Source organism: Lepidochelys kempii, chromosome 3, assembly GCF_965140265.1.
Source record: "Lepidochelys kempii isolate rLepKem1 chromosome 3, rLepKem1.hap2, whole genome shotgun sequence".
In the NCBI taxonomy this organism is placed as follows: domain Eukaryota; kingdom Metazoa; phylum Chordata; order Testudines; family Cheloniidae; genus Lepidochelys; species Lepidochelys kempii.
In genome coordinates this window covers 159995502-160010374 of record NC_133258.1, presented here as the reverse complement: position 1 = coordinate 160010374, position 14873 = coordinate 159995502, and the positions used below count along the sequence as shown (strand labels likewise).

Below are 14873 nucleotides of genomic sequence, written 5' to 3'. Positions count from 1 at the left end.
GCCTTGTTTACACATGGCTCAGGCATCAGCTTGCCCTTTGTCTCTGAGGAACTTATAGGTCACTCCCCAGACTTCCCAGGAAAAAACATACTTTGGTCATGATTTCAGCTTGTTTATATAGGAAGAAGTTTATAGTTTCAAATATTATGCTGCTATTTTCATTTTGCCATAATAATGCTGATCAACAAATTATGCATTTTTAAATCAGTGCATCTAAAACTGGGGGTCCTAACACAAAAGAGGGTCACAAGGCTATTGTGGGGGGGGGGTCATGAGATCACAAAAATATTGCCAGGAGGCAGGGGAGCTGGGGGTACAGCAGCTGCTGCTCTCTGGCCACCAAGCTCCGAAGGCAGTACGGCCACCAGCAGCAATACAGAAGTAAGGGTGGCAATGCCATGAGTATGCTCCTGTGAGCATCTACAGTAATTTGCTATCACTTCTTGGGGAGGGGGGGGGGTCATCACAGCCTGAAATATTGAAACCAGTTTTAAATGATACTTTACAATGCATACTTTGTAGATTGCGAACAAAGGTGTATATTCTGTCTACACTGGAATTAGATATGGATAAGATAGGACCTGATAACATCAGTTGCCACCCCCAAGCTGCCTTTAGCATGCATGTTCTGCTAGAGCCTGGCTGATCTCCTGGCATAACATTCTCCATCAAGGACCAGCAGCTCTGTAATTAGTTGCTGCTTCCGATCTGACCAAATTTTAGTTTTAAAAAGAAAAATACTTTGACTTTCTCTTAGTTTGTGTCTGTAGCCAGAGGCTGTTTATCTTGTGAATGGGTGAGAAAATTAAGGCAGGGCTGGGTTTGATTTGTGCTATTTGTTAAGACCAGCTGTGTGTAACCCTTGTAATATGGACAATGATGGAATACGGTAATGCTGTTGTATTCAGCTTCACAATACAGCAAGGAAAATATATATATGTTGCATCTTGAGAATATTTATATTGTGTTTTGGGCCTAATCTAAGTGGAGTGGGCTTTTACAAATGAAAAGGAGCATTTGATATTGTGCTCCAGTAGGAACCCTATTTGAGCATAGGAGCCCAAGATAGTTTTATGAAAGGGAGAAAATGGGAGTGTGGTGAAGTCCCACTTCAACCTTGCCATTACAGTTCAGAAAAGCTGGAATGTTTCTGTTGCCTTTCTGAATTCAGTGAAGTTTTTTCATAGATGTAAAAAACCTAAACTCTCATTGTACCTGGTTTTCATCATGAAAACTGGGTTTCTTCCCTGCTGAAGGGACTTGTGCTTAGGCACCAGTGAGTGCTGTGTCATGTTACCTCCCTGCACCCCCTGCTGGTTGACTGTGCAACCGATGGCAGCCGCAGAGAGATGCAGATCTTGCCATTCTGGCTAGTGTTTAGCTGTACACGATCCCCATCCAGTGAGGAGGAAAAATAGCAAAACTGATGTGGTGACAGGAAATTGTTGATTGATGCTAGTACCTATATTCTTCTCTCATCAGTCATACTGCTACCATGGTCAAACTTTACTGGCCAGCGATAAATGTGGAGAAGCAATCAGATCTCTGCAGGAATCAGAAAAATGTAAGTATGGATGCCACATTCTCAAATCCCTCCTGGAACATCTGCTGTCGTACTGTTTAGAGAATATTAAAAAAATGTTAGTTTTCATAATTCAGATTAGCTCACAAAATATCCAAATGTTTGTGTTAAAGCCAAATAAACACATTATCAAGGTTGTATTAGAGTAGGCTGTTAGGTGGCTTATTCCTTCACCCGCTTTCTTCCCTGGTCCTTCTCGCATGAACAGAGAGCAACAATACCCAAAGTCCAAAGGTGTAAACAATTCAGTGTTTATTGGGGTGAACTTCTTCCAGCAAGCATGATTCCAGGTTCCTTCCTTAGTGTCCCCCTTCCCAGCTCTGACACCACAGAGCCTTACTCGTGTCCCTGTTCCCATTTCCCCCTTAGCAAAACATGATTCCAATTTCCCCACCCCCATTCCCTGTTCCCATTCGCCCCTTTTCTTCCTGATTGACTGCAGACTATATCGTAAAACTTGAGTTCTGCTTAGCTGTACCTTAACCAATCATTTTATTGGAATTTAACTAACCAATCCTAACATATTGTAACATGATTATTTAACCAATTATATCCCATCACCTTAATTAGTTTACACCCAGAAAAATTAATTATACAGCAGACAGAAACAATCACAGAACCAGACAGAGATTATGCAAACAAACAATAGGGAAATGGGGACTATAGTGATAGGGGATGCGAAATCCTCCTTTCTTTGTTGTTCTATCATGTTACAATATGTTAGGATTGGTTAGTTAAATTCCAGTAAAATGATTGATTAAGGTATAGCTAAGCAGAACTCAAGTTTTACGATATAGTCTGCAGTCAATCAGGAAGAAAAGGGGAGAATGGGGGTGGGGAAATTGGAATCATGTTTTGCTAAGGGGGGAACAGGGGCACAGGTATGGCTCTGTGGTGTCAGAGCTGGGAAGGGGGACACTAAGGAAGGAACCTGGAATCATGCTTGCTGGAAGTTCACCCCAATAAACATCAAATTGTTTGCACCTTTTGGACTTTGGGTATTGTTGCTCTCTGTTCATGCAAGAAGGACTAGGGAAGTAAGTGGATGAAGGAATAAGCCCCCTAACATAGGCAATCAATGCATACTAGCTATCTAAAATCACTGACGACCTTTTGGAGTCCTTAGTGTGTCCAGAGTCCAGAAATGTGTGATACAAAGAAAATACACAACAAGGAGACCAATGTCAACTTAATCTGCTACGCCCCTATTTTGGGAGGAGGATATAAACCCTGTGGTAAGTGCATGCTCCTGGTGGATTGGCTGCACATCATACTGCAGCAAAATTAGGCATGTCCTCACTAAACCTGTAGGCATTACAGGTGCATGGCTGTTAGATGTTGCTTAGTGAGGCTGAAGACAGTTTGTTTTCCACATTCTAAAACTCTTCCATTTCCAACTGCTGTGTTCTGGTGATAGACCCATTCATTCTATTTAATATTAAATGAGTTACTTGCACGGATAAAGCAGATATATGAATACACATATTGAAAAGTACAGTACTTAGATACTAGCGAGTTCAAGAGCAGTTTAAATTTTTCTTTGCACTTATTTTATCCTATTTCTAATGTTGTCTTCTGTGAACCTGTGGCTCTCTTCTTGTTTGTAGATTTGTATTAGAATTTCTGACTTCCTTTAGTTCAGTCTTCCCTAATATTACAGGTTCTACCCCTCATTTTGGCTTGGGCAGACTGAGTGTGCATGGTTGTATTGAATGGCTTAATATGATGTAGTTAAAGACTGAAGTTCCTGCGAGAGGGAGTTCTGTCAGTTTGGGGAGGAGAGAGATCATCGGGAGACTCCATCAGGGGAATCCAGAGAGGAAAGAGATCTTTAGAGGACCAGGATCACAGAGGACTGTGGAATGAACTGTCCATGCTAGCCAGGTGAAAAGGCCTGGAGGGAGCAACCTGTATTGGGGGGGCAGAAGCCTTAAGAGGGAAGAGACTTGAGGAAATGCCAGGCAGCAGAACCTGGGTTTGAAACAAACTATGAGCCCATTAAAAGTCTGCAGAACTCTGGTGTTGGGAAAAGACTTGTTTTAAGTTGACATTTGTACTCTGATGTTTTAATAAATCTGACCCCAAAAAGGGATGTTGTGTGACTTGCACGACAGTCTGGGTGCAGTTATTGGAAAGTCCAAGAAAGGGAAACAGAGGCAGGGTCCAACTCCTTGTTACATCTGGTAATGCAATATTCCATTTTATCGTAATGTACTTTATCCTGTTAGCCTAAAAACACCAGATAAATTGAAGCTTTTGGCAGGCTTAAAAAAAGTGTCCTAAAGATGGCACCATCAGGAGCTCTTGAATTACCTGAGAATCATAGGGGAATCCCACAAAAAGTAGAAGCATGGATGAATTGCTAAGGAAGAGTTATAAAAGAGTAGCACAAGCATGTCGGGACAAAATCAGAAAGGTGAAATAACAAAATGAGTTACACCTAGCAAGGGACATAAAAGGCATTAAGAAGAGGTTCTTTAAATATATTAGGAGCAAGAGAAAGATGAAGGAAAGTATAGGTCCTCTACTTGGTGGGGAAGGAGAGCTAATAACTGATGCCATCAAGAAGGCTGAGGTGTTTAATGCCTATTTTGCTTTAGTCTTCACTAAAAAGGTTTATGGTGACCGGATATTCAACACAATATTAAGAACAAGGGGGAAGGAACACAAAGCAAAATAGGGAAAGAACAGGGTAAAGAATATTTAGATAAGTTAGATCAGTGGTTCTCAACCTATTTACCATTGTGGGCCGCAGCTATGTGCCAGTTGGGCTGCATGTGGCCCATGGGTTGCAGGTTGAGAACCACTGAGTTAGATGTGTTCAAGTTGTCAGGGTCTGATAAAATTCATCCTAGGGTCCTTAAGGAACTAGCTGAAGCAATCTCAGAATGGAGGACAGTTGAGGTCCCAGAGGACTGGAGAAAGGCAAACCTAATACCTATCTTTAAAAGGGAACAGAGTGGATCCAGGGAATTATAGAACCAGTCAGCCTAACTTTGATATCTGGAAAGATACTGGAGCAAATTATTAAGCAACCAGGTTGTAATTACCTGAAGGATAGTAGGATTATAAGAAATATGCAGCATAGATTTGTTAAGAACAAATCATTTCAAACTAACCTAATTTACTTCTTGACAGGATTACTGGCCTAGCGGATGGGGGAAGCAGTAGATGTGGTATATCTTGATTTTTAGTAAGGCTTCTGACACAGTCCCACATGACAGTCTCATAAGGAAATTAGGGAAATGTGGTGTAGATGACATTACTCTGAGGTGCGTGCACAGCTGGCTGAAAGAACATACTCAGAGTGTAGTTCTCAATGATTTGCTGTCAGGCTGGGAGGGCTTATCTAGAGAGGTCCTGCAGGGGTGAGGCCTGGATCTAGTACTATCTAATATTTTCATTAATGACTTGGACAATGGAGAGGAGAATCCACTTATAAAATTTGCAGATGACATCAAACCAGCGAGGAGGAGTTAGAATTTTGGAGGACAGGATTAGAATTCAAAATGACCTTGAGGAAAGTAGAGAATAGGTCTGAAATCAACCAGATGAATTTTAACAAAGACAATTGCAAAGTACTTCACTTAAGAAGGAAATGCACAATTACACAACGGGAAGTAACTGGAAAGGTCATGATGCTGCCGAAAAGGATCGGGGTGGGGTATAGTGGATCACAAATTGAATGAGTCCACAGTGTGATGCAGCTGTGAAAAACCCTAATATTCTAGGGCAGGGGTGGGCAAACTTTTAGGCTCAAGGGCCGCATCGGGGTGTGAAACTGTATGGAGGGCCAGATAGGGAAGGCTGTGCCCCTCCCAAACAGCCTGGCCCCCGTCCCCTATCCAACCCCTTCCACTTCCCACCCCCTAACTGCCCCCCTCAGAACCACCGACCCATCCAATGCCCCCCCAGAAGCTCTGCCCTATCCAACTACCCCCTGTTCCCCCGTCCCGACCGCGCACCCCAGAACCTCCACTCAATCCAGCTGCCCCCTAACTGCCCCCCGGGACCAGCCCCCTTACCATGCTGCTCTGAGCGGCATGTCGCCCAGCCGGGGCCAGACACGCTGCCGTGTTGCCCTGCAGGAGTGCGCAGCCCTGCTGCCCAGAGCGCTGCATGGCTGCCAGGGAGGGCCGGGGGCTAGTCTCCCCAGTGGAGAGCTCAGGGGCCGGGCAGGACGGTCCTGTAGGCTGGATGTGGGCCGTAGTTTGCCCACCTCTGTTCTAGGGTGAATTAACAGGAGTATCTTTTGTAAGACAAGGAGGTAATTGTCCTGCTCTATTCAGCACTGGTGCAGCCTCAGCTGTAGTACTGTGTCCAGTTCTGGGCGCCACACTGAAGGAAAGATGGGAACAAATTGAAGAGACTCTAGAGGAAAGCAACAAAAATGATAAGGTTTAGGAAGGGTTAAAACACTGGGCATGTTTAGTCTTCAGAAAGGAAGACTGAGGGGGGCAGAGAGGGACCTGATAATGGTCTTCAAATATGTTGACTATTATAAAAAGGACTGTGAGCAATTGCTCTCCATGTCCACAGAAGCTAGGACAGGAACTGTAATGGTCTCTCGATACAAATTAAGACTTATAGTTAGGTTAGATATTAAGCAAAGAAATTCTAAGGGTAGTTCAGCTCTGGAATAGGCTTCCAAGGGAGGTTGTGGTATCCCCATCACTGGAGGTTTTTAAGAACAGGCTGGCCCAACACCTGTCAGGGATGGTCTAGGTTTACTAAGTCCTTCTACAGCATAGGGGGCTGGATTTGATGACTTCTCAAGGTCCCTTCTAGCCCTACGTTTCTATGAACTTAAATATTTGTATCAAGGGACTAATGGTAATATAAAATTTGAGTTAATACTCAATCATAATATCTTCATTTATATCTAAGTTCCCATGGCTAGAGAGCGCAATTATTTTACTTGATCTTGTTCCTAAAGTTGCTATTAGAGATGTCTGTAACCTCATGTCTACACAGGGATAAAAGACCTGTAGCATGGCCATGGCCAGCCTTGAATCACGGGGCTTGGGCTGCAGAGCTAAAAATACTGTCAATATTCGGGCTCGGACTGCAGAGTCCCAGCTGAGCCCGCAGGTCTACACAGCAATTTTTCAGCCCTGGAATTTGAGCCCTGCAATCCTGAGTCAGCTGACCCGGGCCAGGCATGGGTTTTTTTTATCCCTGTGTAGACATACCCCTATTCCCACCATTCCTCACGATCTGCTGGCTTTCCTCAGGACCATTCCTGACTGCAACTTGTATCTGGGTTTACTTCTGGTGCAGCTTTCTCATCTAGGTGATCCAGGGTAGGTACTGTTTCCTTCCCAATGACTATACCCCAGTAACTTTACCACAGCGCAATTGACGATTCAAATGGAGTAACTTTAAAACATTATATATATTTTAAAGAACAAATAGGGGAAAATCAGTTGAAAAGTCTACATAACATATCTTGTCTTACACTTGGCAAGAGTTAAACTAGGTAGGTTCACTTTGGATTAGCTTTATTAAAGTAAGTCTTGCATTTCTAGAGAGCACACCCCCGTCCCCCTCAAACAGGCTACGCAGAACAAAAGGGTCATAGAAAAGCATCCTTCTTGAAGTTTTCCCTTGGTCCTTCAGGGCACAACTGTACATTTCAGGCTTCTTTCATGTGCTTGGCTTATCATCATACCAAACACCCACAGTGGTGTTCCCCTTAGTCTGTCCCTGAATTCTTTCAGGACTGTGTTCAGTTCCGTAGCTATGTAGTTCCAGTTCTTGTTTTACAGTCCCACTTCTACTTGTCTCTGCAAATAAGAATACTTGTCTGTCCTCCCCACCCAAAAAGTTGTCTACTCTTTTACTGACTATACTGATGTTTTGGCCATGGTTGGAGGAGTCAGCCTGAAACCAGCTGCTTCTGCTTTATCTAATCAGAATCTTGGAGGGATTACTGGGTCTGTTCTTATCTCTTATTTGAATTGTAAGTGCAGTTTTATGCCAATTGTAACTTTTTCACATTCCTTTCTTGTGAAGTTTTTGTCAAGGCTGAAGCATTATGCAAAGAATATGGTGAAACCAAAGGGCCTGGGACTACTGCCAAACCCTCTGGCCACCTCTTCTTTAGGAAACTAGGAAGTCTGGTTAAGAATACCCTAGAAAAATGCCAGAGAGAAAATGGATTCATGTAAGTATATATTTCCTACTTTTTTTTTTTAAATCCTTCATTTATTATTAATTTTAAGGTTAGATTGTTCTTTGTAAAGTTTAGAATCTTGCCCTTACTAAAGAATTTGCTTCAGTGTATTAAAGAAACTGGAAGAGTGTCTACATTCTGCATGTGTATGTAATATAAGTAAACTTTGAATCTTGTCTTTGCTTGTGACTTTCCTAAACTTAGCCATTGTTTTTATAGGACCTAAATAAAAACCTATATTTGTACTTTCTTTGCTGGCTTTTCTAAAGTTAATCTATAACATTGCCTGAGCTGTGTGGCCTTGCTGATTGTCAAGTGCACCAAAGTAACTATGGTAAATGGGGCATTCAGTTAACTGATTTATCAACTTACTCTTGAAGGGACATCAACTTTTAAATCTAGTGAGTTCAGAATAGTTACAAGAACTACACCAGCCTCTGAATCCCCTTGCCAATCATAGAACACAAGTGGTGTCAAATAACACAGTAAACTAAAAATAGAGAAATTTATTTTGCTAATCTTCAGTTACATGGATTGTATTTCTAACTTGTAACAGTAGTATATAAAGAGATTCATAGAAGTCTGATGGCATGTCCCTTCAACAAAACACAGTCAGATGCCCAGGGCCTGTTCCCTGAGATGTTGTTTATGCCATACTGCTGACAGAGCAATAGTCACAGAACTCTGCTTGCGCATAAACACGATATGTGTTGAACATAAGATAAGTGGCAGTTTCTATTGTGTGGTGTGGCTTTGCAAAAGATTTTGATATAAAATACTGTGTTTCAGGTTTTGTAATCTAGCAGGGCTCTCTGGTGGTTGCAGTGTTGCCAGCATCAATGCATGCTGGCATGCCAAACATCTGACTTGAGGGAGATTGAGGAAAGTTGTTGCATCTGCCTCTTTCCCCTTTCTCCTATAGCATTTTAAGTATCTGTAAATTGAAACAACATCATTTATCTCTGCTTCCACCAAAACAAAGGGGAGAAAACCAATCTGTTACCAGATGGAAATGACTAAAGTAGTCACTGGGGAGGAGGAAGCACAAATGGGAAATTGTCTGTTCTTGTGAAGCATCAGGGAAACCTGCTGAACTGAATGCCTTTTCATAATACCAGTATTAAGATTCTTAAATAAAATGGGGCCACTTCAGCAGTAATAGTGTGATGCCTTTTGGAGTGGCCAGTTACTCCCAAAAGTGAAGAAAGATAAACTAATTGCAAATCCTTGTTTACTGTGTTTTTAAAATATTAAATTCTGTCTTAGTTACTTTCAGAAAGTGCCACCCGAGGCTCCTCAGCTGGAGCTGAAGGCGAACTATGGCCTGGTAGAGCCCATCCTTTTTGAATTTCCTGCCTTGCATGCACACTGGACCCCTGAAACACTGGCTGCGTTTGATCTCACCAAGAGGCCAAAGGATGACAGTGTAAGAATATTTTACTTAACATTGTTCCTCCTCTCCCTCCCATCAAATTTATCCCACACATAGTAGAGAGTTGGCATGCTGCTTTTCCACCACCGCCCTCTGCCCTATCCTGCTCAATAGAGCAAACACAGAGGAAGGATGGTCTTGTGGTGTAGGCTCTATGCAGGGGAATTGGGAAACCTGGGTTCTATTCCTGGTTCTACTATGTGACTAGGCAAGTCACTGAACCTCTCTGTGCCATAGTGTCCCCAGCGGTGAATCTGAAGTAATGCTGTCACACCTCAGGGGTGTTGAGGTTAAATTCAGTGAAGTTGGTGAGGTACTGAGGTACTATAGAAGCTAATGCCATGGGACAGTGTAATGTAATTAAATAAATAAACATTGTATACGTGGGCACAGAATGTTAATGTATCTGCTTTTAGTAGCTTGAGGTATTGCTAAACAGCATCATAGGACAATATCCTTCTGCCAGTCCTTACTATTTTGCCTTTTTATAGCACGCTTCATTTAAGCTTTGTCACTCCCCTGTGAGGTAGAGGTAGATGGTGGAATTCCCCCTTCAAAAAAGCACACATTGAGTCAGTCATAGGTCAACAATCCAAGCTCCCAGCACCTTCTCTCCTCATGGAACAATTTCTGTTAATCCAGAGCCTAGAAGCTCCATTGTTTCCTAGTTGTCTTTGGCTCATGTAATGACATTTACCTTCTTTGTAAAGCACTTTGTCTCTGAATGAAAAGTGCTAGATAGGACTTAGCTGGTGGTATTATTATTCTGCCTGTCTCCATTTCTTAAGGTAGAATTTAAGGGTCATGTCATTAAGAAGGCAATGGCCTTCAAACCAGCTGCAGCTGTACTTCTAAAGTAGGTGCAGTAAGTTGGATGAACTTAGTTTAGTCCAGTCTCTGCTTTCCATTTCAAGCCATCATAAAATACAGCAGATTTAACATTTTTGTGTTGGAGAAGCCAGAACGCCCTGAGCTGAGAGAATAGAGAAGACTAGTGGACAATTATATCTAAACTCTGCATGGTCTTGCTGCTGAAACCTATAATATGGACATTGTGTGAAACCCATGACTCTTTTAATTAATCTTTTTCAAACTCTTTTCTTGTCTGCAGGCTAAACCAAAACCAGAGGAAGAAGTGAAACCTATGAAAGAACCAGATATAAAGCCTCAAAAAGACAGTGGATGCCAGATCTCTTAAACACCACAAGTGCTTTGAATTCCTTCTACAAGTTGTATTTAATGAACTCTGGGGCTTTCATTTCAGATCCCCTTTTCTAATTCTTCTTAATCCTAAAGTTTAATTTTACTGATTTATGTTTAGTAAAAGTCTCTTAATTGAGAATGTGGCTGGATTTATAAATGAAATTATTTATAGCCATGCTTTTTTTTTTTTGTTTTTAGTTGGGACCTCAGAATGAGCTCATGCTTATAGAAAGTGTTTTTTAAGTTTAGGTGGTGGTCTCAGGCTAGCTTCTATACAGAGAATAGCATACTGAAGTTAGTATTTCCCACCATAGGAAAGGGTGGTAAAATTAAGGATATGGTTTCTTTCCATGAGATTTAATTCTTTACCTACTACTTAGTGTCACGTGCCCAGAACAAAAAAGATACAAATGGAAATTTGCCAGAAGCAGTCTTCTAGTCATGGTTGTTCCAAAGGCTTAAAACCCTGACTCATTCCCATTCTCTTGTTTCTGATAAATAAGAAAAGTAATTCTCATTTGAGCTTTATCCATGTGAAAACTTCTATAGTGAAGTCACTTCACTATACTTCAGAAGCAGAATTTCTCCATAATCTAAATGCAGTTTATACGCAGTTGAAACAACTGGACACTCCATTCTACTTCACTTTAAATCAGGTTTCCCTATACCCAAGTTCATAGTAACCTGCTTCTGCCGAAGCTTGTTTATTTTATCCAACTGCTTACTTTTAAGCCTTTTAATCTCAAACTGGGAGTCTGCTGGTGGCATGGGAGAATGAGGCAGCAAGTAAGTGGAAAAAATCTTAAAATGAATATATCATGATGTCAGACTTCCAGACTTTTTCCAAATTTAATACTGTGCAAGGTCCAGAATGATTGAATTATGGGTACTTAAAATTCAGTGGCTTCATAGAACTCGGGTGAATGCATTTAGCTGTAATTAATGTGCTGTATTTTCAGTTGGGTAATACCTCTCTGTCAATGGTATCATAGACAATGAGTATTGTTGGTGTTTTAGCCCAAAGGAGACCCATCTCTAGATCTCCTTTTTCTCAAACAAATGGCATCTTCTCCCAGCTTCCTAAATGGCTATCTGAAAACAGCACCTTGATAAAGAGCAGTTGTGGAAAAAATGACCCCAGGCAAGACTGAGGCTGATTGGAAGAGGGAAGTGCTCTGAAGAACTTGTTCTTTCTATAGCTTTCCTCACTGTTGAGGACTTATGCTCTCAGACAAGTTAGTTTGCAGCCTTGGTGTCCTATGGGCATTCAGCAGTAATGTGTTCAATACAACTGTGACAACAAAAACTTCTATTTTCATTTGTAACTGGTCAGAAGATTGTCTGGCACACACAACTAGTCACAGTGATCCTTGTGTGTATGTATGTCTTCCAGGCTTGAGCTTTGCAAGTCATTACACCTAGGAATGAAGCTACACACCTTGAAAAAGCCTCAGCTGATGATAAACACAGCAACCCATATGGTTAGCATCGCAGGTTACAAGGAAAGTATGCTCCAGTGCTCTGCTGTCTCCATTCAGTACAGAGTCCAGTTCAGTGACTCTGTCTTGATATTAAAAATCTTCTGTGGAACTGGATGTAGCTACCTGGCAGATCGTGACTTTCCACAAAAGCTGGAGCAAAGAAGCTGCTGGTCAATAATAGGCAATTTATGAAGTTGGGAAACTGAACTTTCACAGAAACTGGACTGGACCAGGCAGCTCATTGCTACAAGACATATGAATGATTGTGGTGCTAACCAGTATGGACAGATCAGATGCAAAGCTCTTTTCAATTTCATAGAATATCAGGGTTGGAAGGGACCTCAAGAGGTCATCTAGTCCAACCCCCTGCTCAAAGCAGGACCAATCCCCAATTTTTGCCCCAGATCCCTAAATGGCCTCTCAAGGATTGAACTCACAACCCTGGGTTTAGCAGGCCAATGCTCAAACCAATGAGCTATCCGTCCCCCCTTTACCTTTAAGTTTACCTTTCTCCTAATCAGTTCAATACACATGTCCCTATAAACTAATCAAACTATTTCTCCCATGGCTTGTGAAGGACAAGATCATTTCTATTTTTAACTATTTGAGGTGTTTAGGTGTTTGGGGAGGGGGGCAGGGCTGAAAGTAGCTGGATAGATATTTCTCTCTCAAAACTTCTCCACTTTTTTTTTTTTTTTCTTTCTTGTTACATCCCAAGTTTTGAAGGAAGGGAGCTGAGTATGTTTGGCCAAAGTTTCACCAAGTGTTGATTTACTGATGAGAAACTTCTGGTCTCCTGCATAATTATAGGGGCCATTTTAGGATCTCCCATACTGGTAGTGGTGATGGAGTTGAAGGTGGAGGATGGGGGTAGGAAGTAGGACAAATATGTGGTGTTGCCAAAAATTCAATTATTTTAAAGTATATTCTATCCTTACAATTACGTGGCTTTCATTTTACTGAAGGATAAGCTGATTAGCTCCATGCTCCCAGTCCTAAATTTGCAGTATGTACTGTTACTCTTTTTTATTCTTAATAACCTGTATCGAGGCATTTTTCTACTGACAATTTTATCTCCTCTAATCAAAGTTAAGATTTAATAAAACACAGTTTTCTCTTAATCCCTGCTGCTGACTATTGCACAGATTCGCCTAACTGTTTTTATTTTCTTGCACATGTGTGTTCATGATTTGTACCTGCTTTGGTGCATTTGACCGTGTGTGTGCTGTAGCATATACATTTTTTCCTAAAATCCAAATCTATAGTTTTTGTGTAACCATTATCCAGATCTTCCCCCAAAAACCTTCCAAAAGCTTATTTTATGAACTTGCATATTTACTGGCATTTGGACCCTGGCATTGTATTATCCTCTACTTTCTGGAACTAAGTGGCTTGTTTGATTGAAATTCACTGTAAATGTTTGCTGGCTGTGTACAACTCAAGTGTTAGATAGTGGCGTTACATAAGCCAGGCTGTAACCTTGTGCTGGTCCCAGGCTGTAGCTGTTTTCAGTAACCACAAGACGAGTAGCTTTAAAAACTGATTAAAGGAATGAGTGTGTGCTCTTAAACTTTGTTGCTTCTCAAGACTTACTTTTGTTTACTTGTATTTTAAAGCCTATGGTATGTAGTGAGTAGTCTTGCTTGTGGGCAAGGAATATATGCAGTGTTATAGCCATGTCAGTCCTGGGATAATGAGACAAGGTGAGTGAGGTAATAGTGTTTACTGGACCATCTTCTATTGGTGAGAGAGACGAAGCTTTTGAGCTTACACAGAGCTCTTCTTCAGAACTGGGAAAGTAAGTGTCACAGCTAAATGCTGTGACACTCTTAGTACCTTTCCCAGCCTGAAGAGCTCTGCATAGCTTGAAAGCTTCTCTCTCGCCAACGGAAGTTGATCCAATAAAAGATCTTACCTCACCCACCTTGGCAAGGAATATAGACATTTTAGTCTGAAAATAAGTAGAGGATGTTATTCTGTAATGGGTGATCCTTTTGAGTTGTTATGAAGCGGGGAGATATTGTTAAGGTATTTAAATAGACACTCCATTCTTTGAGTTAACTATTCCATTTGCTCAAGCATTTAGAAAGTCTAATTGGGGGGCTTCAATCGGTCTGCACATATACATGTATATAATACGTTTCCTTCAGTAATTTTTTAAAAGATAATGTATTTCATAAGGTGACTTTTTAATATTTATTAACATCAGCATTAGTAGGCCTCTGCTTTCTTACAATGAGGACATGGTTTTAGTGATGGCCTCTATCTGTGGGTGCAATTTTCTTTTAGTTACACCCAGAAAAAAAAAATTGATGTAAACATCTGATGTCTGACTTGATACTTGTGCTCGCACTTCACAGTGGAGGCAAAATTTGCAGCCACAAAGATGTCGGACACTAAAGTACTAGCTGAACATCAGGCTCTTGGTGTTTTTGTCCTTTTAAAATATTTAACATGAGGGCTCATAATAGCTTAATAATTAAAGCAAGACCTGTCCTTTAATAGGAAAATATTCTAAACTCGTTTAATACACTTATGATGTGTCTTACTCCATGGTCCATGTTATTAGGTTAATATGAAATGTAATCATTTAGCACGTAACACTTTGTACAGCCAAAGGACTAAATCAGGTCCTTGAATGTGCATGCCCATCTCTCATGGGCTTCTGTTGGAGTCTTTTATGTGCATCCAAGTGCAGGATTTGGTCCATTTATGCATTTAGTATGACTAATTGGCTGATATACCATGACAATACAATATCTGTGCATAGTCTAGGAAAGCAAGCAGACACTTGTTTATGTACAGTATTGTATAGCCAACTTTGCACTTTAGAAATCTAATCATTCATTTTCATTACTGTACAATGTGCTTGTAAATACTCCTTTATTTTTGTTTCTGTTGTACTGATTGCTGCAGTCTGATACTAGTGAGATTTCATGGGAAAACATTAAAATTAAAATGTATTGTCCATTGTATGTATGAAATAAACTGTTAATGCAA

At 41.0% G+C, this 14873-nt stretch overlaps 1 protein-coding gene across 7 annotated transcripts in view; it reads left to right on the top strand.

Annotated features, from left to right (window-relative positions):
• Positions 1–14873, top strand: part of BROX (BRO1 domain and CAAX motif containing) — a 28888-nt gene extending 14015 nt beyond the window's left edge. For all 7 annotated transcript variants that reach the window (XM_073338829.1, XM_073338827.1, XM_073338824.1 and 4 more), the window contains 4 exons: positions 1483–1564; positions 7598–7748; positions 9024–9183; positions 10301–14873. In XM_073338829.1, coding sequence (XP_073194930.1) covers positions 1483–1564; positions 7598–7748; positions 9024–9183; positions 10301–10387 — 480 coding nt within the window. In that variant the 3' untranslated portion in view covers positions 10388–14873. The remainder of the gene's footprint in view (positions 1–1482; positions 1565–7597; positions 7749–9023; positions 9184–10300) is intronic.